This window comes from Bos grunniens, chromosome 21 (genome assembly GCF_055505025.1).
Source record: "Bos grunniens cultivar Pamir isolate PY7600 chromosome 21, Bosgru_T2T1.0, whole genome shotgun sequence".
In the NCBI taxonomy this organism is placed as follows: domain Eukaryota; kingdom Metazoa; phylum Chordata; class Mammalia; order Artiodactyla; family Bovidae; genus Bos; species Bos grunniens.
The window spans coordinates 9,733,851-9,760,368 of record NC_141185.1 but is presented as its reverse complement, the minus strand read 5'-3'; the positions used below and the strand labels follow the sequence as shown (position 1 = coordinate 9,760,368).

The 26,518-nt window shown below is 47.8% G+C and overlaps 1 protein-coding gene across 2 annotated transcripts in view; it reads left to right on the top strand.

Moving 5' to 3' along the window:
- Positions 1–14,365: 14,365 nt before the first annotated feature.
- C21H14orf132 (chromosome 21 C14orf132 homolog) overlaps positions 14,366–26,518 on the top strand; it is a 53,769-nt gene continuing 41,616 nt past the window's right edge. For both annotated transcript variants that reach the window (XM_086365175.1, XM_086365174.1), the window contains exon 1: positions 14,366–14,581. In XM_086365175.1, the coding sequence (XP_086221301.1) occupies positions 14,555–14,581 (27 nt within the window). In that variant the 5' untranslated portion in view covers positions 14,366–14,554. The remainder of the gene's footprint in view (positions 14,582–26,518) is intronic.

Sequence of the window (26,518 nt, the reverse complement as noted above, 5' to 3'; positions counted from 1 at the left end):
AATCCTAAAGGAAATCAACCCTGAATATTCATCAGGACTGATTCTGAAGTGGAAGCTCCAATACTCTGACCACCTGATAAGAAGAACCGACTCCTTGGAAAAGACCCTGATGCTGGGAAAGATTGAAGCCAGGAGGAGAAGGGGGCAACAGAGGATGAGATGGTTGGATGGCATCACTGACTCAATGGACGTGAGTTTGAGCAAACTCCAGGAGATAGTGGAGGACAGGGAAGCCTGACTTGCTGCAGTCCATGGCGTCACAAAAAGTTGGACACAACTGAGTTACTGAACAATAACAACAACGAGAGGGGAGCTCTCACCTGACTCAGTCCACTTGGATTAATGACCACAGGCAGAATAAACCTCTTTTGTGTGCTAAGTCACTTCAGTTGTGTCCGCCTCTTTGTAACCTACAGACTGTAGCCTGCCAGGCTCCTCTATCCTAGGGATTCTCCAGGCAAGAATACTGGAGTGGGTTGCCAGGCCCTCCTCCAGGGGATCTTCCCAACCCAGGGACCAAACCCACACCTCTTACGTCTCTTATGTTGGCAGGCATGTTGTTTACCACTAGCACCACCTGGGAAGTCACAAGCTGTTTTAGGGAAACCAGAGTTTATCCTCACCAATCATGTGAATGTGCTAGTTCATCAGAGCTCATCTCTTTGTTGTAACAACTCACTGAAATCCACAAGAAACAGTCAGTATGCTCTAGTGTTCTTTTCTCCTAAAATCCAGCACCTGCAGGCACATGGCCCCGGCCCCAAGACAGGCAAGTGGCTCTCAGCCCATCGGTCATGGGGCTGCCAGCTTCCCTCCTTATTCCACGCCATTCCCCATTTAGTTGATCCCTCATTTTCGGCTCCATCACAACATCCCACTTCCGGTGCCAATTTCAATATTGAGTCAGATATTTCAGTTTCAGGGGATAGAACTCCAGTTTATTTTCTCCAGGGACTGAAAAGTCCGGAGGTAGATGCGCCTTCAGGCACCACTGGATCCAGGTGCTCAACTGATGATATTGGGAACTTTCTCTCTTCGTCTTTCAGCTCTGCTTTCCCTATGGGTTGGCTTCTGTAGGAAGATGGCTACTAGCAACTGCAGAGTCACATTCTACCAGTTTGGTGACCTCACCGAAAGACAGCTTCTCTTTCCAGTTAAAATTCCAAGAATAACGCTCCCTGAGCCAACTTGGGATTCCATGTCCTCCTCTGAATCAAATTCCTTCATAGTGGGAAGTAGCAACAGCTCCAGCTGAGTCACATGGACAGAGAGCTGAGACTAGGGGTTGTCCAAGGACACCTGGACACTGTCACCAGAGGAAGGAGAAGGGATGATGGCAAGGGACAGAGAACGCACACGCACTGTACGTTTCCAGACTTAAAAGCAGCTATTCCAGAAAAAAACAAAGAAAAAAGGAATGGACAGTTCTGAGACACCTACTGTGTGTCTTTCATCTGCTTATTTTTCCTACATAGATTTTGAGCACCTGTTATTATAAATAATAATAGCTAATCCTTGTTATGAATCTTTATTATTTGAATTTATTATTTTTTATTGAAGTGTAATTGCTTTACAAGGCTGTGTTAATTTCTGCTGTACCACAAAGTGAATCAGCTGTATGTATACATATTTCCCCTCCCTTTTGAGCCTCCCTCCCACCCCCTCATCCCACCCCTCTAACATCTAATTCTTGTATAACATCTGTTGTTTTCCAGGATTCACCCTTAAATCATTAAAATCTCACAATTCTAGAAGGTAAGTACTATAATTATATCACCATTTTATGAAACTGAAGCAGAGAGCTAATGATTTAGTTAGTTATAAAGCTCCAGTATCTGGATTAATTTCCTAAGGGTGCTGTTACAAAGAACCCCAAACTGGGTGGCTTAAAACAGCAGAAATTTGTTCTGTGAGTTCTAGAAGCTGAAAGTCTGACATCAAGGCATCAGGAGGGCCCTGCTGCCTTGACACTCTGGAGAGAGCACTTCCTTGTCTCCTCCTGGCTCGTGGTGTGGTTGCCAATCCTTGTCTTTCCTTAGCTTGTAGCTGCCCCCCTCCGGTCTCTGCCAGCATCACCACGTGACCATCTTCTTCCCATGTGTTTCTCTGTGTCTCTTCTCCTCTTCTTATAAAGACACCAGTCCCATTGGATTAGGGCCCAATGACTTTATTTTAATGTAAAACATCTTCAAGACTCTACTTTCAAGTGAAGTCACATCACAGGTACTGGGGGTTAAACTTCAGCCTACCTTTGAAAGGGAGCCTCCAAGCCAGGCCTGGCTCCCGAGTCCCTGCTCTCTCTAGTCTCAGCTCCTGGGGTCACAGCAGTGGGGAAGCCTGGTGCGTACCTCCCAGGGGCTTTGCAGCGTAGGGATACATGGTCAGTGCGGTGATCAGTGAAGGTGCTGATGAGGTTGATCACCGAAAGTCAGCACTACTCTGGTCAGGGCAGGTTCCTGGGGGAGCAGATGAGAGCATGGGGCCATGAGGGATCATGAGGACGCAGGCAGGAGGGCAGGGACAGGAAGGGAGGAGTGTGTTCCAGGCAGAAGGAGATGCTGGGTAGAGAGGGGAGAGAGAGGGAATGTGGCTTGTTTGGATCTGGCAGAAGAGTTCAGCCTGGCCAGGGCAGAGGTGTCAAGGCGGGAAGTTGGAAGAGGAAGCTAAAGAAGCTTGTGGGGGCAGAAGTGGGAGGGTCAGGGAGCCAGGGTGAGCAGCCCACACTCTTATCTCCAGCATCACCAGGAGCCGTGGGAACACAAGGGTGGGGTCCCAATAGAGTGGCCAAAATTGATTGACTCTTCACTGTCCTGTGAAGTCGGTGATAGTAAGATTTCACCTTCCAGTACAGGGCACCCGGGTTCTATCCCTGGTCGGGAGATAAGATGCCACGTGCCTCTAGGCTAAAAAACCAAAACATAAAACAGAAGCAGTATTATGACAAAGTCAATAAAGACTTTAAAAATAGTCCATATCAAAAAAGAAATCTTAAATAAAAAAAAGACAAAGAACCAAGAGTTGTACGTGTTGGTTGGTCTCATGGATAAACAGTTCAGTTCAGTTCAGTCACTCAGTTGTGTCCAACTCTTTATGACTCCATGGACTGCAGCACACCAGGCTTCCCTGTCCATCACCATCTCCTGGACTTTGCTCAAACTCATGTCCATCAAGTTGGTGATGTCATCCAACCATCTCATCCTCAGTTGCCCCCTTCTCCCTCTGCCCTCAATGTTTTCCAGCATCAGGGTCTTTTCCAGTGGGTCTGCTCTTCACATCAGGTGGCCAAAGTACTGGAGCTTCAGCTTCAGCATCAGTCCTTCCAACGAATATTCAGGGTTGATTTCCTCTAGGATTGACTGGTTTGATCTCCTTGCAGTCCAAGGAACTCTTAAGAGTCTTCTCCAGCACCATGCTGAAAGCAACAATTCTTCGGTGCTCAGCCTTCTTTATGGTCCAGTTCTCACATCTGTGATTTTGGATGTGATACTGATTTTCCTGTGATACCCAGTATCACAGAACTTCGACTATATGAACCTTTGTCCCTAGGAAGTCCCCTAGGGACCCTTGTACTCCTGGGACTTGGGATATGAGGCAGTGACAGGGGACAGATCACCAGGCAAGACGCTCAGTTCAAGTCCTGCCCTTCCGCTCATTAGCTCGTGACTTGAGGGAAGTTGCATGTCTCTGAACAGTGACTCTAACATGCAGAAGCATGGCCCTGGCAGGGCTGCTATTGAAAGTGGCCAGGAGGTGGGTACAAAAGGACTTGGGAAATCAGTGTGCAGGACGACCAGAGCCACCTGGCGACCACAGGATGACTATCATCAGCGTCATCATTACTGAGTTGTTACAGGCAGATCAGTGGGCATGGCTGACCTGGGCAGGCTGGAGGAGGAAGGCTCCCTGCCGCCCTCCCCAGCAGACCTGCACAGGAAACACCCCCAACTGTTTCCTCCTGATGCAATCAGCCCTTTAATTAAAATGAGTTCATCAGACTCTGGAGGAGCAGCCAACAAAAGAACCAAAAACAGCAATTACCTTCTGGGGACCGTGCCTGGACCCTTGGAAGTTTCCTATGAAGAGAAGTGAGTGTGGGTGGTGGTGGAAGAATTCAGCTGGATGTTTGGGGAAAGGGATGTACTTTCCTCTCCGTGTATGGGGGATGCAGGCAGGTATGTGTGGATTTCTAGGGGACAGGGGGGAACATGGGAGTTCTGAGGCTAAGCCATCCACACCCCAGCTCCCTGTCAAGGTCCCTGGTCTGACCAGGGTGGAGCAGGCTGTTATCTTCTCCAGATCATGAAACACCTCTCTGCTTTTCTGCTTGGGAAACAGAAGAATGATTTAAAACTGTCCCCTGGCTGGCACACTTTGTCTCCTTTTCAACTGTGTGTTAGTCGCTCAGTCGTGTCCAACTCTTTGTGACCCGATGGACTGTAGCCCCCTACCAGGCTCCTCTGTCCATAGGATTCTCCAGGCAAGAATACTGGAGTGGGATGCCATGCCCTCCTCCAGGGGATCTTCCTAACCCAAGGATGGAACCTGGGTTTCCCGTACTGCAGACAGATTCTTTACTGAGCCACTAGGGAAGCCCCCTTTTCTGCCTGCCTTCCTCAAACCAGCCCATCCCCGAAGGCCACACAGCTGGCCCAGATCCCTCCAGCCTCCTACACTCCACCCCAGCATCACAGGCGAGCTTTTTGCTCTAAACTCTCCGCCAGTGACATTTAAGAGAAATAGAACACAACCCACAAACAACTTAACATTTAAAAGGCCACAATGCAAGCAACTTAAATATTTCTAGTAGCACACACACAGTCCACAAGAAACAGGTGAAATCGATTTTAATAATATAGCCCAATGTATCTGTGTGCAAGGCCGCTTCAGTCATTTCCGACTCTTTGTGACCCTATGGACTGTGTGGCCCACCAGGCTCCTCTGGGGATTCTCCAGGCAAGAATACTGGAGTGGGTTGCCATGCTCTCCTCCACAGGATCTTCCCAACCCAGGGATCGAACCCGTGTCTCTTATGTCTCCTGCATTGCCAGGTGAGTTCTTCACCACTAACACCAGCTGGGAAGCCCCAGTATAGCATAAAACAGCCACAATATTGTCATTTCAACATATAACCAATATAAAAATCATTACTTTTTTTAAATACTAAGTCCCCCAAATCCTGTATTTTATACTTATAGCTCAATTCATATTGACCATATTTTAAATGTTTAGCAGCCACATGTGGTCAGTAGATACCATATTAGATAGTGCAAATCTGTACTGTGTCCCACTGGGTGATGGTCTTGTCTCCATTTACGGACTTGGTACACTTTCCTCCCATGGAACTATGGCCCAGCGAGGCTGTGGTTCACCCCTCCAGGGAGCCTTGCATAGACCTGGCCCTTGGTAGGAATTTAGGAATTGTTTTGGAGTGAGTGAATGAATTTAGGAAGGTCTCTCTGCCTTTGTATTAAGAAGTGATACCAGGGGAATGCCCTGGCTGTCCAGTGGTTACAACTTGGCACTTTCACAGCTATGACCCCTGGTTTAATCTCTGATGGGGAACAAAAATTCTGCAAGCCACAGGGCAAGGCAAAAAATAAATAAATAAATAAATAAAAAATAAAAAACAAAACCAGAAGTGATGCTAGGAGAGTGCTACTAGTGAGTCTCTAGCTCTCTGGAAGCAGCAATGGCCCAGGAATCCAGCTCCAGGTTTTTCTTCCATGCTGTAGGAGCCCCTGGCAGCTGAGCTTCTAGCATCTGGCCATCACTCATTGTATATATCAGCCCTGATGTATATACATGGGCAAAGGAAAGCAGGTAAGGGGATATGGGGAGACATTTTACTTCCTACTTCCTCCTCCTAAATTCCATCCATTCATTTATTCAAACATAAGCGCTTTCATCTGGGAAACATTCCCAAAGCACTTTAGTTAAGCCAGGCAATTGCTAGGTGCTGGTGCATTTCGTGGATAAGTAAGAAACCATTCTTCCCCTCTCTCCTCTGTAATTCCCTGGAGTACTTGTTCTAGCAGAACATGTGTTTAACTAGAATAAACATAAACAAACGTGCAATCTCTGTACCAAACCAACACGCTCCCCTCTCCCCGTGGACTTGAATTAACTTTCCTTCCCTCCTTCCATGGACAGCACACCTACTATCTGCAGGTTCAGTGCTAGGGGCTCCTTCCGTGGTCTCAGTCAGTACTCCACTTTTAGAGAGGAAAAAACTGGCTCAGAGGAACCTGGCAGGCTATAGTCCATGGGGTCACAAGAGTTGGACCCCACTTAGTGACTATGCCACCGCCATCAGGAGGTGCCAGTGGTAAAGAGCCTGTCTGCTAATGCAGGAGACTTAAGAGACGTGGTTTCAACCCCTGGGTCGGGAAGATCCCCTGGAGGAGGGCAAGGCAACCCGCTCCAGCATTCTTGCCCGGAAAATCCCATGGACAAAGGAGCCTGCTGGGCTACATTCCATAGGGTCGCAAAGAGTGGGACACGACTGAAGTAACTTCATGCACATGAAATAGGTAACTAATGAGAACCTACTGTCTAGCACAGGGAGCTCGACTCAATGCTCTGTGGTGAATTAAATGGGAAAGAAATCCAAAAAAAGAGGAGATACATGTAAACATGTAGCTGAATCACTTTGCAGTACAGCAGAAACTAACACAGCATTGTAAAGCATCGATACTCTAATAAACATTTTTTAAATAATGAAAATAAATAAAGAGGTGGGTCCCGGGCCATCTTCACCCCTGAGATGTGCTGTAAATAATTTATCAGGTGGCTTAGTGAGAAGCTCATGAATTCTTAAACCGTTTGTAAAGGCCTCCCAGGAAAAACGGCATCTGGGTCTCCTGGCCCCTACCCTCTCCAGGGTCAGTTTCCCTGGTGTGGCCTTCAAGTCGAGAGTCTTCTAAGGAACGGAATGTTCCTCCCCCACAGGATCCCAAGTTCTCTGTGCTCATGAATTATGCATTCAGTACTTGGCAGAACAGCAGTCAGGAGACTATCCCTGGAACCCAAATCCTCTAAGAGTTCTGTGCAAAAACTCATCCCCTACCCTTGTTCCCATGCCAAGCTGCCAGGACCAAGAGCCGGCAGGTGGCCTGAGGCTCAGGACTCTCAGAGCCCATGGTAGACTGCCTCTCCCAGCAAGTTGTTCTTGTTCAGCTGCTAAATCATCTCCAACTCTTTGCAACATGTACTGCAGCACACCAGGCTCCCCTGTCCTTCACCATCTCCGGAGCTTGCTCAGACTTATGTCCATTGAGTTGCTGATGCCATCCAACCATCTCATCTTCTGACAACTCCTTTCTCCTTCTGCTCTCAATCTTTCCCAGCATCAGGGTCTTTTCCAATGAGTCAGCTCTTCTCATCAGGTGGCCAAAGTATTGGAGTTTCTGCTTCAGCATCAGTCCTTCCAATGAATATTTAGGGTTGATTTCCTTTAGGATTGGAAAGGACTCTTAAGACTCTCAAGAGTCTTCTCCAACAACACAGATAGAAAGCATCAATTCTTCAGTGCTCAGCCTTCTTTAAGGTCCAACTTTCTCATCTGTACATGACTAGTAGAAAAACCATAGCTTTGACTATACTGACCTTTGTTGGCAAAGTGATGTCTCAGCTTTCAGTATGCTGTATAGGTTTGTCATAGCATTTCTTCCAAGGAACAAGTGTCTTTTAATTTTGTGACTGCAGTCACCATCTGCAGTGATTTGGGGGCCCAAGAAAATAAAATCTATCACTGTTTCCACTTTTCCCCCATCTATCTGCCATGAAGTGATGCAAATAAATGCACTCAAAAAGGGAGAGGTGCTATAGAAAAAAATAAAAGCTGTTTTTATTTTAAGGATGGGTTACTTAAGGTTGGAAAGACTTCCCAGAGGAGGTGACTTTTGAAATGAAACCTGAACAATCAAAAGAAAGATTTGGAGAAAAAGAGTTTGAAGTAGAAGGAATAGAAAAGACTATGCCCTTCTGGGAAATGTGCTTGGTTTGTTGCTAAGACAGAAATAATAATAATTAAAAAAAGGACTGTGTGGGCCAGAGCACAGTGAAAAAGAGGGTTGGTGGGTTGAGAGTGAAGTGCAAGGAAGAGAGGACTGAAGGACAACTCCTGCGTGTACTAGGAGGCCTTCGGGGGAATTAGCAAAGGCACTCCTTCCTTGGGACAGATGTGGCCTCTGACCCAAGCACAGGATTCCACAAGAGGAACATGGCTGGATTTTAACCCCACCTGCCTCTCTGCTTGGCACTCTTGTGCAGTGTGCAACATGCAGAACTGTACATGGAGGACCTGGGTAGAGCCATTACCTGCTTGTGATGGAGCCCAGTGGAAATCAGAGCTCAGTGCTGGCCAGGTTAAATCTGAGATGCCATTAGCCATCCAGGGTCTCCCCTGATGGCTCAGTTGGTAAAGAATCTGCCTGCAATGCAGGAGACCCTGGTTCAATTCCTGGGTCAGGAAGATCCGCTGGAGAAGGGATAGGCTCCCCATTCCAGTATTCTTGGGCTTCCCTTGTGGCTCAGCTGGTAAAGAATCCACCTGCAATGTGGGAAACCTGGGTTCAATCCCTGCGTTGGGAAGATCCCCTGGAGAAGGAAGAGGCTACCCACTCCAGTATTCTGGCTTGGAGAATTCCATGGATAGAGGACCGGGCAGGCTACAGTCCATGGGATTGCAGAATTGGACACAACTGTGCGACTAACTTTCAACTTTCAGAGGTTGCTGAATAGACAGTTGGATGGGCCCATCTGGAGCTCAGGACAGAAGTCCGGGAGTCTCACTGGATCATTACATGCCTGGATGCAGTCGCCCAGGGAGAGCTATAGAGTGATATTTCTAATGTGCAGACATACCTGTGAGATGATTAATCAGTGGGTGAGGCCAGGAAGCTGCCTAGGAATTAAAATTTAAGGAGATCCACTCAAGGTCCCACAAGTACAAAGCTGGTACCTGAGAGTACGTGCCACCTTAAATTTTGTGTCTTCTTTCATCTAATCCTGGTCTAGGGTAATTCAACAGAGAAAGGATAGTTGGTGGTGCTGGCACAAATGAAAATTCATTTGGGAATGAAATAAAAAGGAACCTCAACCTTTATTTTACACCATATGTAAAAACAAAAAACTAGATCATAGACCTAAACACAAAAGCTTTAACTATAAAACCTTTGCGGGGAGGGGTAGGGGGGTGGGGGAAATGGGGAAAATCTTCATGACCTTGAGAAAGGCAAAGATTTCTTAAATAGAACACAAAAAGCATGAACCATAATTGAGAAAAAAAAAAGACCAGGTGGATTTTATCAAAACTCAGAACTTTTCTTTGAAATACATCATTAAGAAAATTTAACAAATCACAGGCTGGGAGAAATCACGTGTACTACATATATCTGACAAAGGACTTGTACCCGAAACACATAAGGAACTCTTACAATTCAGTAGTAAAAAGACTCAGTGGACATGAGTGTGAGCAAACTCCCAGAGACGGTGAAGGACAGGGAAGCCTGGTGCACTGCAGTCCACGGGGTCACAAAGAGTCAGACACGACTCAGCGACTGAACAATGACAACAGTAAAAAGACAACTGATTCAATTTTTTAAAACAGAGATTAGAATAGACCCTTCATAAAAGAAAATATACAAATGGCCAATAACTAGCAAGTAAAAGAGAGGTTCAACATTATTGAGGAAATTCAAATTTAGACTGTAAAAAAGTACCACCTTATAACTGACAGAACAGTTTAAGTTAAAAATGATGAAAATATCAAGTATTGTGACTTCCCTGGTGGTCCAGTGGCTAAGACTCCCAACGCAGGGGGCCCAAGGTTCGATCCCTGGTCAGGGAACGAGATCCCACATGCCACACCTAAGTGTTCCCAGGCCACAGCTAGAGATCCTGCGTGCCACAACAAAGATCAAAGACCCTGTGTGTCTCAACTAAGACCCAGTGCTGCCAAATAAATAAAGAAATAAAAATAAATATCTCTTTAGAAAAGAAAATATCAAGTGATGGTGACAATATGAAGCAACTGGGTTCTCATACACTATTGGTGGGAACACAAAATGTGTGAAACACTTGGAAAACAGTTTGGCAGCTAATGATAAACATACAAGTAAGCAGTTCCTTTCTCAGGTTTTTACCCAAGAAAATGAAAACAAAATGCTTATACAGCGACTCGTGCACAGAAGTTCACAGGTGCTTTATTCATAACAGCTCACAGCTCAGCCAAGAAGAATGGATAAACAAGCTGGTATATATCCATACATAAGATGCTTTTCAGAAAAAAATGGAACTACCCATACATGCAACACTATGAATCAGTCTCAGAAACATTACACTTCACGAAGGAAGTCCAACAAAGAAAAGGGTACAATAGATAAGATACCATCTGTAGAAAAATCTAGAAAAGACAAATCTGACCTGCAATTATGGAAACGTGATCAGTGTTTGCCTGAGGCTGGAGCTGGGGGCTAGGGGTTGACCGCAGAAAGACAAGAGGGAATTTTGGGGGGAGAGTGGAATGTTCTATATCTTGATCATAGTTCTGGTTCCACGGGTGTGTATCAAGATTCATCAACCTGTGTATATAAATCAGGTACATTTATGTAAGTTACACCTCAATAGAGTGTCTTAAAAACACTTTAAAAAGCCTGACTTAAAAGTTCGGGCTTTTGCTGACAACCCATCCTCTGGTCATCCTTGTCACTATGAGTGTGGTAACAGAAGAATGTTTTGTTAAAGGACAGGGTGATTAAATAGTTCTGTTCACCTCCAGGGCATGGTGGGTGTTAAAAATGGACGCAAGAGGGGCTTCCTTGGCGGTCCACTGGTTAAGAATCCACCTGCCGATGCAGGGGACATGGATTTGATCCCTGGTCTGGGAGGATCCCACATGCCTTGAGGCAGCTGAGCCCGTGTGCCACACCTACGGTGCCTGTGCTCTAGAGCCTAAAAACCACAACTACTGAGTCTGCCCCCCACAACCACTGAAGCCCCGTGCTCTAGAGCCGTGCTCCCCAACAGGAGAAGCCACCACAGTGAGAAGCCTGCACACTGCAGCTAGAGAAAGACCACACGCAGCAACGAAGACCAGGCACAGGCACAAATAATTAATAAATACAATCAAAAACCGACTTACGATTGGTGGGCCCGTGCCTGTTCTTTTGATTAGAGATGAAGGGACTAGGGCCCAGAGAGCAGGAAAGACTCATCCAAGAAGACACACTTGACGTAGGTATGGCCTACAGGGTGTCCCTTCTCTTTCTTCAGAGCCCAGTCCTGGGAGAGGTCTGTGTTCCCCTGAGCAAGGCCACGCCCACAGGTAACTGCACAAACCTTTTGTCTGTAGAGCATCTTCTAGATGAGCCGCCGGTCCAAGTGTTACCTAAAGAGTGTGTGGATCTGGCTGCTCACCGCTCAAAAGCCAATAAACAGGCCAGCCTGGTGGAAAGGAAAGTTTGCTTTATTTCAAATGCCGGCAGCTGGGGGAGGGGGAGGGTGGCAGACATCTGTTCAAAGGCTGACTCCCCTCCACCTGGCAACCAGCAGGGTAAGAGCTCTTATAGACAGAGTGTGGGGGGGCGGGCTATATGCAGAAATAGCACAGTCATCTCTGACAGTCATCTTCAAATTGGTCACCAGTGGTCTGACCAGCGTCATCTTGGTTGTTCTAGGTGCAGTTAATCATCAGTTCTAGGGTCTATTTTTTCCCCATTTCTCTGAAGCCAATTCTGAGAACTGTGGCAGTTCATGTCCTGTGTACAGTTTGGTCATCATGTACTTAATTTCTCCACCTGGAGTTTTAGTATCTATAAGACAGCTCACAGGATATGGCTTAGAATATTATCTATAGCCCTTGGAAAGAACTAAAGTTCCTTGACTATGCTTAATGAGTATGTTATTATTATTTAGTCTCCTTTGAAGATTTTCCTTTGTTTTCCCATTTCTCACTTCTCTTGATCAAATTTATTCTTTGACCAAAGTTTTCCACTGACAAAAGGCAGGCAGAGAATATGGTATGGAGGGCCAAGGACCACAGGGCCCTGTTCTGCTTCACAAGTACACCGTCCTCACGGAGCAGTGACGGTACAGGAGAGTGAGCCCCGCTTGCCAGCTGGCACCACCTCGTGCTAGTCTCCCCACCTTCATCATTGCTTTGCTCACCTCCTGGGGTCCTCATGAGAACATGGAAACGTGGATGTCTGCTCTCAACAGTCTTACTGAACCTAGATGTCTGGTCAGGGCTATAAAGCACAAAGCAAGGAAATAACAAACAGATCAGAAAGGAATAAGTAAAATGGTTCCTATTTGCAGATGACATAATTGTCTACACAGAAAATCCCAAGAAATTTATACAGAAAAAAATTCCAAGAACTAATAAGTTCTAGGTTCTAGGATACCAGACAAACAAAAAAAAATCAATGATATCATATTAGCAATGAACACATGAACAATAAAATGAAAAGTACAATACATAAAAATTTACAATCACTAAAAAAAGGAAAGAAAAGGAAGAAATGTTTAGGTGTGCATTTAGCAAACATATCCAGGCTTTGTATACTGTAAACTCTACAACACTGATGAAAAAAATCAAAGAAGGTCTAAATAAATGGAGACACATACTGTCTTCATGGACTGGAAACCTAACATACTAAAGGTGTAATTTCCCCAAAATCTGATACAGAATAATGTTTAATCAGCTATCTGAGCATTCTATGGCCCAGTGAAGTTGACAGGTGTGGTCAGAATAGCGTTACTGTAGGGATAGACAGGGAAGCCAGCATGCTACAGTCCATGGGGTTGCAAAGAGTCAGACTTAACAGCAACAAAAGAACTAGGACAGACAAGCCATAAACGAGCCCACACCGGGACTGAAAACTTGACAAACTTGGTGTCACCGATCATCACCAATCAAAACAGGCTGGACTGGTTCATAAAAGGGGTGGGATAATAGGTTATTAACATGGGAAAGGTGAAATTGCTGCCTTAACCCAGACCAAAAAATAATCAGTAAGAAAAGGGCTGAAATATGAAAACACAAAATTAAAGTTAAAAAACTAGAGTATCTCTATGATTTCCAGTTGGGAAGGCATTTCTTCCACAAGGGTCAACTCTAAAGTTAAGTATTAATAAACTCAATTAAAATGAAGAACTGTGTTGATGTCTCTTCTTATAAGGGCACTCATCCCATTATGAGAGCTCCACGCTCATGTCCAAGTGACCTAATTGCTTCTCCCTCACTTCCAAATACTATCAGATTGGGGATTAGGGTGAATTTTGGTGGCACAGAACATTGTCAGTAAGGCGCTGGTCCCATTCCCTTGCTAAACTGTGGTCTGTGCTGCCACCATGGGGTCGGGGGTCGGGAGTGGCAGGGTGTGTGTGTGTTGGGGGGAGGAGGCTTGTTCCTTGCATGACCTTCTCCAGGACAGCTGTGCAGGCAGCTGGACCAGAACCAGCAGCAGCAGCAAGGACTCGGCACAGGTGGCAGCACAGGTAACACACAGCCTATTCCCTACCAGGGAGCCCTTTGAGAAGGACAAAACTCCCACCTTCTCGTCTGTGTTCCAGCCACCAGGTCAGGGTATCACACAGACATGCACACACAAGGGATAAGCCCCTTCTGGCATCTCTGCTACCATCCTCATCTGAGCTATGGCATGGGCTCAGCTTGGGATATTGTTGAAGGTAAGGAAAGATAGAAACAGAGCCGTAAGGTATCAGTTGTGCGAGGTGCACACTGTGCAATTCTAGAAGGCATCATTCACAGCTGAGTCTCCGTTCTGCTATTAGCCACGTTGAAGCTCACATTTATTGAAGACACTATGTCCCAGATACATGATCTCATTAAATTCTCTGCTTGTTTTCTTCCTTTTACAGACGATGAAACCCAGGCTCAGAAAGCCACTCCCTTGCCCAAACGGCAAAAGCAGAGCTATGATTTAAACCTCCTTCTGACCAGCTTCAGAGTCCCCAGGACACTGGACTCTGGGCACAGGGTTGGCACAAAAATCTGTTAACCCTGACCCTGGCGAGCCAGCCCCATAAAAGCCCTGCTGGCCGCCCCTGGGGCTTGGGCACCACAGCACGGGGCAGGGTGCCCAGGGCGCTGGACTCGGATTCAGCGCTGGCTCTTGCAAGGACCAGACACGGGACCTCGGGCCTCAGCAGACCCCTGTGCCCACTTCTTCGCACCCCTCCCCGCAGGGAAGCGAGTGGGAGCGCTCCAGGGGTTCCGCCGAGTCCCGCCCTCGGGGGCGGGGCTGGGAGCGGTCACGTGGAGGGGCGTCCAGTTCCCCCGCCCAGCCCGAGCCCCGCCCCGCCCCCAGGCTCCAAGCCCCCCACCCGCCCTCCACCAGCCGAAAGCTCAGAGCCAGAGCAGGGCACCGCGCGGGCTCGGGACCGGCCGCCACCACCCAGCTGCCGAGGGTGCCGCGCGGTTTCAAGAACCCCTGCTCGCTGCGTGGCCTTCTCTGGCCAGCTGTGCGGGCGGCTGGACAGCAGCGGCAGCGACAGCGAGGACTCGAGCGCGGGCGGCAGCAGCGACACCATGGATCTGTCCTTTATGGCCGCACAGGTAAGGGGTCGCCTTCCACGCGCGCCTCGGGCAGCCAAGTTTGAGCAGGTTCGGGGCCACGGTCTCGCCCTCCCCTCCGGGGCTGGGCGCGCCGGGAGGGGTCAGGCCAGGAGGTGGCGCCCGCCGGCGATCCGAGTCCCGGTCCTTTGTCCGGAGCTGGCATCGCCACCTGGTGCGCGCGTCTGGGGCTGCGAGCGCGGCTCCCAGGGGTGGGGCCGGCCTGAGCTCCCCGCGTCTACCTGAGCTCGGGGCCTGGGCAGCAGTCCTCTCCCGGCCCATCCCCAACCTGCGGGGTCCCCCTTCCGTTGCCCCAGAGCCCTTCAAGGCGAGGCAGCCCCAGATCGTGCGAGCCCGGGTTGGGCAGGCAACCTGGCTCTTCCCCATTCTGTTTCTTTCCGAGGCGCCGGGTAACCTGCCACTTGCTCTGACCTCCGGCGCCTCCCACCTCACTTTTCTCGCCTTTGATGGAGACCACAGACTGTAGCCCGAAGAAGGCGGCGAGACCCGCTATGTGACCCGCCAAGAGCCAGAGCTTAGAGTACAGCAGCGGCTCTATCCTTGTTTTGCTTCGTGCTGAGTCTGTAGCCTTGAGTGCCGGGCGCGATTGTTCTTTCCTCGGCACAGAACAGGTTCCCAGTGGCAGACAAAACAGATGACCTCTCATCGCTTGGTTTTGCTCCAGGAGAATCCCCCGGAGCCTTGATCGTGGAGTGTCGTTTTGTGCCTTAACTGTGAAGCCAGAACAAAGGCAAACGCCTGCTTTCCAGAGCTGTCTGTGGCCTTTCGGAGTTGCAGTCTGGTTCTCGGGAAGGTTCACCGCGTTTGGGTTGGGGAGTAAGTCCCCATGTACCGAGTTCAGACGTTGCACCTTCTGCCAGGTTGGTTATGTTGAGAGTCCAGTGGCAAGAAGGACCCCCAGGTTCCCTTTGTCCCCTGGGTATGTGGCAGGAGCCCCGCTGGCTGCTGTTTACTTTTCCAGGGAATGGCGTTTCAGAGGATATCTCCCTTTCCCCCCAAACTTCACCCTGGTGGAGGCCTCTTTAAAAAGTAACAGCACAACCTAGGCTATGGGGACAGTGAGTCCCCAATGCAGGTGATAATGGGTGCAGAATTCCCCAGGTTGGCTAAAGGGAACCCAGATTCCAGCTCTTGGCAGCCTCTTTACAGGTTTTCCATAATGCCAGTTGCTTTCATGAGCCATGCTTGTCTTTTTTTGCCTAATTTTCTATCTCTTATTTCTAAATGCATGTTTAGAAATATTGTCTCATGGACATCATTTTAGGCAGTGGTGATGGTAGCTGTGTGGTGACTGATGAGACTTCACCACGTTTATTTCTGCAGGGGAGAGGGGCTCACACAATGTACCTCTGCCTCCCCCTCTCGTGGTTTAGTTGCTAAGTCGTGTTCGACTCTTGCAACCTCGTGGACTATAGCCCCCCAGGCTCCTCTGTCCATGGGATTTTCCAGGCAAGAATACTGGAGTGGGTTGCCATTTCCTCCTCTAGGGGATCTTCCCGATCCCGGGATCAAACCCTGGGATTGAACCCCAGTCTCCTGCACTGCAGGCAGATTCTTTACCGACTGATCCCCTCTAGAGCCCACCAAACAGCTGACATTGCCATGGTTACAGGATAAATTGATTACTGCTAACCCTAGGACTGGCTGAAGCTTTAGGAGTTGCTATGGTAACTTGACAAAATAAACTGGGCTTTTCAACACCTACAGGCAGAGCCTGCTCAGAGGTTGAGCTCTGTTTTTTTCTTTTTTGTTTACAATTCATGTTTAATGTGGTCAGTTTATTTCTGAGGACAGGTGTTTGGGCATTGTTACTGCTCAGTCCTGAGCTAGCTGCAAGGACAGAAACATGAAGTGCCATCAAATGTGGAAAGACATTTACTGAGCACCTGCTCTGTGCCAGACATGGACACTTGCATACTTGATTATAGTAAATTCTAACACGTCTGACAAGTCTATGACGTTGGTATTGTTGTCTGCATTTTATAGATCGGGATACCACACTTAAATGAAATGAAGCAACTTCATTTAAAAAACAATTTCAAAAAAAAAAAAATTTCATTGGGTTAACAGTAACCCAGGACACATCATTAGCAAGGAGGAACATGGGTTTCAAACCTGGCTCTGAGGATTTGCAAAGCTGCTAGATTTTCCACCTTATTGCTTCCCTCCCCCTGAGAAAGACACAAAATAAGGGACTAGGCAGACATATTTACAGATGGCTCTTCTCTTCTCCAAGCTTCCCAGGTAGCTCAGTGGTAAAGAACTCACCTGCCAATGCAGGAAGCATAAGAGACATGGGTTCGATCCCTGGGTCGGGAAGATCCCCTCGAGGAGGGCATGACCACCCGCTCCAGTATTCTTGCCTGGAAAATCCCATGGACAGAGGAAGCCTGGGAAGCTATAGTCCATGGGGTCTCAAAAGAGTTGGACATAGCTTAGCGACTGAACAACAACAGCCGCAGCACTTATGCTTGGTCACAGTGTGTGCTCAGCACAAGCTGTGGGTGTGCAGTGACCACCAGGTGGGTGTGTGTGTGACCAAGCTGCTGTCCCCACACATCAGCAGGGGGCAGTTGGACAGAGACACGTGAATGCCTCCATCCACTTGTTCGGCTAATGCTGAGTGCTGGCCTGATGGATGCCAAGCTCCGTGTCAGGCACTGGGACGGGGATTCTGGGGGAGCACTTGAATAGGATGTACATTTTCTTTCTGGACCCTTGGAGAGCAGTGGAGAATGCCAGACCAGGCCGTTCCCAGATACAGCGACCAAAATGCCTGTCATATAGTAGACCCTCCATAAGCATCTGTGAGGTGATTGGAAGAGGGTAAGACAAGATGTATGTACTCGAAAAGACGATCACAGGAAAAGACAGTGAATTGGAGGGGCCACATGCCCCCGCCCCTGAACACCTGCTCGTCAGTTCTTGAGCCTGGGGGTTCTGATGGATGAGAACTAGAGGCAGATTCCCCCCGGTGGGCCTGGGAATAAAGGTATTCTAAACAGAGAGGCACGGAACTTCCCTGGCGGTCCAGTGGTTAGGAGCTAGTGCTTTCACTGCCATGGGCTGAGGTTCAGTCCCTGGTCAGGGAGCTAAGATCCTGAAAGCCATGCGGTGCGACCAAAAAAAAAAAAAAAAAAAAAGGCAGAGAGGCATGGAGACAGGAAAGCCCAGAACGTATTCACAGAATCCTCCAGGAAGCTGGAGGGTAGGGGGTATCGTAGAATTGGGAGAGAGAGGCCAGGACCTGGTGGCAGAAGGTACTGACTGCCTGGGATGAGAAGTTCACACTGAAGCAGGAGACAGTGGGAGCCATGGTAGGTGACTGAGCACGAATGATCTCTAACTGAACAGCGCCCTGGGAAGACCTCAGCCTCAGCAGAGCCCAGAGCTGGAGGGATGGATGGAGTAGAAAGCGCACACCTGTTTGAGTCACTGATGGAGTAGAAGAAACCACATCCTTGTGACTCCAAACCCCAGGTCTCTCTCCCTTTGCCAAGTTGTGAAATATGATTTCTCTTTGTGGCTTAAAAAATATCTGGAGGATACACACCATTTTAGATAAACACCCCTCTCAGAAGTTAAGCATCAAGAAGACACTGTTGTTGGATGTACAAGAGTGGACGTCAGTTATCCAGCAGATCCTTTTATGCAGATGCACCCTCCCTAGTGCATGTACATGGGGCTGTGGGTCTGGGTTTAGAAGATGCTGCGGGTTCTGAAGACATAAAGACTCAGCTCGCTCCTGAACCTTGGAGGCACTCTGCTGTCCTTTTCCACAACTCTGAAAACACCCCAGCCCCTCTCTACACAGTCCCTGGGTCCCTGGAGATTCTAGAAGGTTGAATGGTGAACAGGGGTGTATGTTTTTCTATGGCCAGAGATGGCCAGAAGAGGAAGGCTACCCAGACCCCTGGTAGCCGGGAGGAGGGGAGAAGCACAGATCTTGAAGACCGATCCTCAGAGCCCTGTGTTGGCAATGGGTAGCCTGTCTCCAAAAACGGCCCCAACCATTCCTTCCCTACCTCCTGGAGGCGCCTGCTGGCTACCCATTAGGGGGTGGGAGATCTGAGTCCCTCCCTTTGATCTGAGCCCGGCTTAGTGACTTTTCTGACCAAGACAAGTAGTGTGAGTGACATTCTGAGATGAGCTTGTAAGGAACCTGCAGCTTCTACCTGGGACTCTTGGAGCGCTTGCTCTGGAGTAAGTCCTTGAGCTTCCGTCATGCATGAAATGTGGAGATACTGAGACAGCCAGACTGAGGAAAGGGAAGGAACACTTAAGGGACCTACTGTGTGCTGGGCCAACACATGGAATGAACTAGAGGTACAAGGAGCCCTGTTCACATGTTTCTAGGTTGTGACCCCCTATAGAAAAAAACAGGCCTAGGGCATAAGAACTCACTTTTATTTTTGTCTTCTGTTGTCCCTACAGTGACAAATCTAAACCCCGGAGTTCCCAAATGTTGCGACCATTAGAATCACCTGGAAACTTTTAAGAGTCCTGCTGCCCAGGTCCCTCCCTAGACACTCCCATCCGAGTCTGGAGCTGGGAGCCAGCATCAGTATTTTATTGTTATCCCCTAGCTGCTCCCAGTGTGCAGTCAAGGTTGAGACCTGGGCCTGAAACCCACACTGTAGGGCTGTTCCCCTCCCACCTCTCTGGATGGAGCAAATCTTTGGCTCTCTGGTCCCTGTTAGGTCATAAAAAGCCATGTTGTCCCTGGAAGTCACTTCAGTATCAGTTCAGCAAATTCAAATGTTGAGGCCCAGAATAATGGGAACTTGCTCCAAAATAGAGATCCTTATTTGCGATTAGCAGATACAAACTATTATGCAGAGAATGGGTTAACAATGAGGTCCTACTGTTATAACACAGGGAAGTATATTCAATACTGTTATGAACCTTAATGGAAAAGAATATGAAAAAGGATATCTATCTGTCTATCTATCTGTGTATCTATATCTCAATCATTTTGATGTACAGCAGAAACTAACACAGTATTGTAAATAAAATTTAAAAGAAGAAAAATTAAAATTGAGGTTCTCCCTTCTTCCAGACCACCCCTGCCACAGGTGGGACATTTTGAGCCGGAGTGGGTGCCTTTATTATTCTCAAGGTACAGGCAGGGAGGAGATGGAGAGAAAGAGTGGTTCGGCTGACAGGCAGGGGAGCCAGGAAGGGAGCCTCGTCTGCTGACCACAGACCTGTCCTTCCCGTCCCAGAGCAGTCCAGGTGCTGGGGGACAGGGGGGACCCAAGACCCTCCATGGATCAGCTTCAGGGAATCATCAAGCCTCCAAGGAACATGAAGTATCATGATGAGATACATTTTGAAACAAATTCTTAAATCTGTATTCATTTCCTATGGCTGCCGTAACAAATGACCATAATCCGGGTAACTTAAAACAACAGAAATGTAATCTCTCCCAGTTCCGGAGGCTCCAAGTCCAAAGTCAAGGTGTTGACAGGGTTGTGGTCTCTTCGAAGGCTCCCAGGAGGACAATCCCAAGCCTGTCTCTTAGCTTCATGGTCTGCAATCACTGTGTCCATGGCTGGCAGCCACACTCTGGTCTCTACCTCCGTGGTTACCTGGCCCTCTCCCCATGTCTCTGCGTCTCTTCTCTTCCTCTTCTCAGCACACTAGTCATATTGGACTAGGCCCACCCTACTAATGTCACCCTCACTTGAGAGCATCTGCATAGATCTTATTTTCAGTTCAGTTCAGTCGCTCAGTCCTGTCCAACTCTTTGTGACCCCATGGACTGCAGCACGCCAGGCCTCCCTGTCCATCACCAACTCCCGGAGTTTACCTAAACTCATGTCCATTGAGTCGATGATGCCATCCAACCATCTCATCCTCTGTCACCCCCTTCTCCTCCAGCCTTCAATTTTTCCCAGCATCAGGGTCTTTTCAAATGAGTCAGCTCTTCGCATCAGGTGGCCAAAGTATTGGATTTTCAGTTTTAACATCAGTCCTTCCAATGAACACCCAGGACTGATCTCCTTTAGGATGGACTGGTTGGATCTCCTTGCAGTCCAAGGAACTCTCAAGAGTCTTCTCCAACACCACAGTTCAAAAGCATCAATTCTTCTGTGCTCAGCTTTCTTTATAGTCCAACTCTCACGTCCATACATGACTACTGGAAAAACCATAGCCTTGACTAGACGGACCTTTGTTGGCAGAGCGATGTCTCTGCTTTTGAATATGCTGTCTAGGTTTCAAGTAAGTTCAAATTCACAGGTCCTGGGAGTTAGGACTTCACTATATCTTTGGGGGAGGCATAATTTAACCTATAATAGCATATTTTTAAAATTTTTATTTATTTTATTATGTTTTGGTTGCACTGGGTCTTTGTTGCTGCATGGGCTTTCTCTAGTTGCGACGAGCGGGGCTACTTTTCCTTGTAGTGCTCGGGCTTCTCATTGTGGTGGCTCCTCTTGTTGAGAAGGCTCTAGGCACGTGGGCTTCAGTGGCTGTGGCCTGCAGGCTCTGGAGCGCAGGCTCAGTAGTTGTGGCCCATGGTCTGAGTTGCTCCCCGGCATGTGGGATCTTCCTGGACCAGGGATTGAGTCCATGTCCCCTGCATTGGCAGGAGGATTTGTATCCTCTGTGCCACCAGGGAAGCCCTAAAATAGGGTCTTAAGATCCCTAAAGAGTGCAATCTTGGTTCCTGTGTTAGTGAGCCCTGGTCTTTGAGAGGCAGTGGAAAGATCACTTCTCTAAACCTCAGTTTTCTCCCCTGTGAAATGGGGACACAATGCCTTCCTCGTGGAACTGTTCATCTAGTCATTCAGCAAACATCTCCTGTGTGGCAGGCCCTCCCCCTGGAGCACTGAGGGGCAGAGGGTCACAGGCCCTGCCGTGTGATAATGTGACAGGCTGGAGTAAACGCAGTTGCCCTGTACCCCAGAAGAGGCATCTCCTCCAGCTTAGGGGTTCAGGGAGGCTTCCAGAGGTCCCAATTGAGCTGAGTTTGAAGGATGCATAGCGGGTTATGTAGACAAAGGAGTGAGGACCCTCCAGGCTGGGGCAATGACGTGACACGGATGGGACTTGAACGGTGTCTCTTGTTGGGAATGAGGGGTGCAAGCACTTATTCCTTTGGGCTGAGCAGCAGGTCGTGGGGTAGTGGAGATAAAGCCAGCGGGCAGGGAAGAGGGGACTGGGGCCAGGTGGGTGGACTCATGGAGTGGAGCAAGATGGGGTGGGGGACTGCGGTGACCTGGGGCAGGGTCCTGGCCTGGACAGGTAGCAGCCCTGAGCTCCCGGAGCGTGCTCGTGCTGTGCAGACACACAGGCCGGGGGCTGCAGGTGCTTGTGGGTGTTTTAAGAAAACCGAAAACGCCGATGCTTCCAAGCAGTCTGGATTTTCCAATGTCGACAGCTAATTAAAATCTTTCTCTTAATTGGAATATAATTGCTTTACAATGTTGTGTTAGTTTCTGCTGTACAGCAAAGTGAATCACCTACATATGTACATATATCCCCTCCTTCCCCTCCCCGCCCCACCCCTCTAGATCATCACAGAGCACCGAGCTGAACTCCCTGTGCTGCACACAGCAGCGCCAGGGACTGGCTTCGTGGAAGACCGTGTTTCCATGGATGGGGTGGGAGTGGGGGAGGCTGCCGGCGGTGGGGCGCAGCGGATGAAGGTGTGAAGGTTCGCTCGCTCACCCCACCTCCTGCTATACAGCCTGATTCCTAACAGGCTGCGGACTGGTACTACTTGCTAGGCAGCAGGTTCCCACTCGTTGTCTATTTTACACATGGTGATGTATTTATTGGGCTTCCCTGGTGGCTCAGAGGGTAAAGTATCTGCCTGCAATGCGGGAGACCTGGGTTTGATCCCTGGGTCAGGAAGATCCCCTGCAGAAGGAAATGGCAACCCACTCCAATACTCTTGCTTATGTCAGGCCTAATCCCCCAATTCAACCGACCAACCATGAAGTGATCTGCTTTAATTACTTATTGCTTTCCCTGGTGGTTCAGCTGGTAAAGAATCCGCCTGCAATGCAGAAGACCTGGGTTCGATCCCTGGGTTGGGAATATCCCCTGGTGAAAGGAAAGGCCACTCACTCCAGTATTCTGGCCTAGAGAATTCCATAGACTGTATAGTCCATGGGGTCGCAAAGAGTCAGACATGACTGAGCGACTTTCACTTCAATATAATTTCAGCTAGTTCATGGCTTAAAGCAATCATTTCATTCATGGGACCAGAATTTGGAAAGAAGTGGGCTGGGCAGTTTGTGCTCTGATGGTGTCATCTGGGGCCGCGGGGCTGAAGTCTAGACGTGCATCACAGCTTTCCTTGTGTGTCTAACACCGTTGTGCAGCCTGACCCTTCTCTGCACTTGGACTTTCATCCTGCAAATGTTTCTTTAGGCAGGTGGGGCTCCTCCCACCCCTCCCCACATGGTGGTCTCGGGGTCATTGCCTGGTACTGCCTTCCCTCTCCAATCAGCATTCCCAGGGGGACCCTACGAAGTTTCTTATGTTCCAGATTTGGAAGTCCCAGAATGTCACAAACTACACATTCATTTGGTCAAGAAAATCCTGAGTGCAGCCCAGATTGAAGGACAGGAGAATCAGAATCCACCTCTCATGTAGAAAGTAGCACACACACCCGGGGGGAAAGGATGGATGGCAGACATCTTTGGAGGCAGGCTACACCCGGACCAAACAGAATAGGTTTGTGAACTGGATTCATCCTGGGACTGCCAGTGCAGTAAGGATCTCTAGACTAGACAGATGTGTGTAGAGCTTGGCAACACCTTGTACATTTCCAAGCCCAGGAGAGAAGTAGATTATTGCTAAGTAACTAGACCAAAACTTTATCAGGCTGAACCATATGAAGTTGCTGATATTTGACCATTTTGACCTACAAAGTGACAATTTCTTATCGTTCAGCCTATTAGGTACTAACTAGAAAGACAGTAAGTTATTTTGGTTTGTTTTGATATTAATTACATGCTAAGTTTATTTTTTATATTTGTTTTAATTTTTAAAATTAATGGTTTAACTTTCTATTTTGCACTGGGGTATAGCGACTAACAATGCTGTGCCAGTTTCAGGTACGCGGTGAAAGAACTCAGCCCTACATGTACAGGTATCCGTTCTCCCCTAAACCCCCTCCCATCCCGGCTGCCACATAACACTGGGCAGAGTTCCGTGTGCTATACAGTAGGTCCTTGTTGGTTATGCATTTTAAACATAGCAGTGTGTACATGACCTTCCCAAACTCCCTAACAATACCTTATCCCCATCCTTCCCCCAGTCAACCATAAGTTTGTTCTCTAAGTCTGTGAGTCTCTTTCTGTTTTGTAAGTTCGTGATCACTTTTTTTTTTGCTTCCACGTATAAGAGACCTTGTCCACTGTTTTTCCTTCTCTGTCTGACTTATTTCACTCAGTGTGACAACCTCTAGGTCCATCCACATCGCTGCAAGTGACAGTCAGTTTTTTGCTTTATGGAGGGCAAAGGGCTGTGAAACCTAGGAAAGGAGGGTCACTGCCTACTGGGGAGACTTGAGGGGGCTTCCTGGGTTTGAGGACCATGGGCCTCCCCACCGCTGTCTCCCTCCGTAGCCCAGCTATTAGAAGCTTGTCCTTGCTGGTGGGAAGACACAGTCACATCTGGATGGATCTTCCCTTGGGTGGGTCTTTCTAGAAGACAGACGCATGATCTAATCGTAGCTGAGATGCTGATACATCCACTTCCATCCCCTCTTCTCCCACCCTGCCTCCCCTGGGACTTGGAGATGCTCACAGTTAGTTTGTATTTTAATCATTTTTCACAGAAGGGGAAAAAAAAAAAACCCACAAAAGGCTTCTGGTCAAGCTGAAGAGATGAGTCTGTTATCTCTTGAAATGGTCATAGCTATACTCAAAGGCCTGAGGGAGCATTCTGAAAGATCTGCAGGAAGCCAGCAGAAGTTTCCCCTCCCCAGAGGAGGCACGCGCTGCCCAGAGAATTCTAGGGAGTCTGGAAGTCTGCTGCTTAGAAAATGTTTTCCACAGCCAGTGACTGCTCCTTTTTCTTTAAGCAAGAATTATCATTAAAATACAAATTGTCTATCATCTCAGATGTTTTTAACCAAAGGGCTTGTCTTCGTGTGCTTTGAATTGTCATTTAAAAGATTTAAATATTTTATCATTTTAATTAGACTTGCCTCAGGAGAGCATATAGTGCTACAGTTTTGCAGCAGTGTAATGAGAAGTTAAGGAAGATGTAAAAATCTGTAATAAGTTTTGTAGACCAAATTTCTGGATAGTGTGCTAAGAGTCAGGATATTCCATCTGACTTGAAACAATTGCAGTTCCCAGAGCTGAGAGAGCCAGGACATTTGGAGATGGATTGCACATTTCCAACTGAACACTTGAGTGTTTGTGGAGCACCTGCTGTCTGCTCTGCCCAGCTTTGGGGGGTCTGAACCCAGCTCTTTCTACTCTGAGATGATGGAAACCCATCTCTGTTTACTCCACTCTGATTCTCTTCTCTCAAGATGTCACAGTACCTTCTCAACTTGTGCTCAGTTGCTTTACATTGCTGCCCTTTATCAAATGGTCAGGAAGTACCAGGCAGACCCTGGGTTGAATAAGACGTAGAATCTTACTTCCTAATCCTATGACAGCCCCAAGGAATAGGCCATTTTAAGGTCCATTTTATAGGTGAAGAAACTGAGGCTTAGTGAGGCAAAGTCACATGCCCAGGGCCACTGGAAGAATTCAGACTCAGATCTCTGTGCCTCTTCAGCTTATTTTTTTAAATCCAGTCTCATAATCTCTGCCTTCTGACTGGAGTGTGTGTAAACCACTTATATTTAATGTAATCGTCTATATGAAAAGTGAAAGTGTTAGTCACTCAGACCTGTCTGACTCTTTGTGACCCCATGGACTGTAGTCCACCAGGCTCCTCTGTCCATGGAATTTTCTGGGCAAGGATACTGTAGTGGGTAGCCATTCCCTTCTCTAGGGGATCTTCTGGACCCAGGGATTGAACCCAGGTCTCCTGCACTGCTGCTGCTGCTGCTGCTAAGTTGCTTCAGTCGTGTCTGACTCTGTGCGACCCCATAGATGGCAGCTCACCAGGCTTTCCTGTCCCTGGGATTCTCCAGGCAAGAATACTGGAGTGGGTTGCCATTTCCTTCTCCAGTGCATGAAAGTGAAAAGTCAAAGTGAAGTCGCTCAGTTGTGTCCAACTCTTAGCGACCTCGTGGACTGCAATCCTCTGTTCATGGACTTTCCAGGCAAGAGTACTGGAGTAGGGTGCCATCATATTCTTTACCATCTGAGCCACCAGGGAAGCCCGATTGTCTTCATAGTTGGGTTTAAATTTCCTATCTATCTCACTGTTTCCTATTGGTCCCGTCTGTTCTTTGTTTCCCTTTCCCTCTCTTTCTTCTTTTGGATTCAATGAGAATTTAATTCTCCCCATGTTATCTCCTCTCTTGGCCTATTAGCTGTAACTGTTTTGTTATTTTGGTGGTTGCTTTTATAGGATTTATCTTTAGCTTATCACAGTCTATCTACAAGTGGTATTATGCCACTTAACATGCAGTGCAAGAACCGTATAACAATACACTTCTATTTCTCCCCTCTCAGCTTTTGTGGTATTAAATTAACTTTGCACATTTCATTTCTACATATGTTTTAAACCTCATGTTACATTGTTACTATTTTTTTTAAGTCAGTTACCTTTTAAAGGGATTTAAATAGTAAGGAAAAAACTTACATATTTTCCCATATGGGTACTATTTCCAGTGCTCTTTATTGCTTTGTGTAGATCCGTATTTCCATGCATTATCATTTTCTTTCTGCCTAAAAGACTTCCGCATTTCTAGTAGTGCGAAACGCTGGTGATGGATTCTTTCAGCTTTTGTATGTCTGGGGAAACATGTCTTTTTTTGGCTTTCGTATT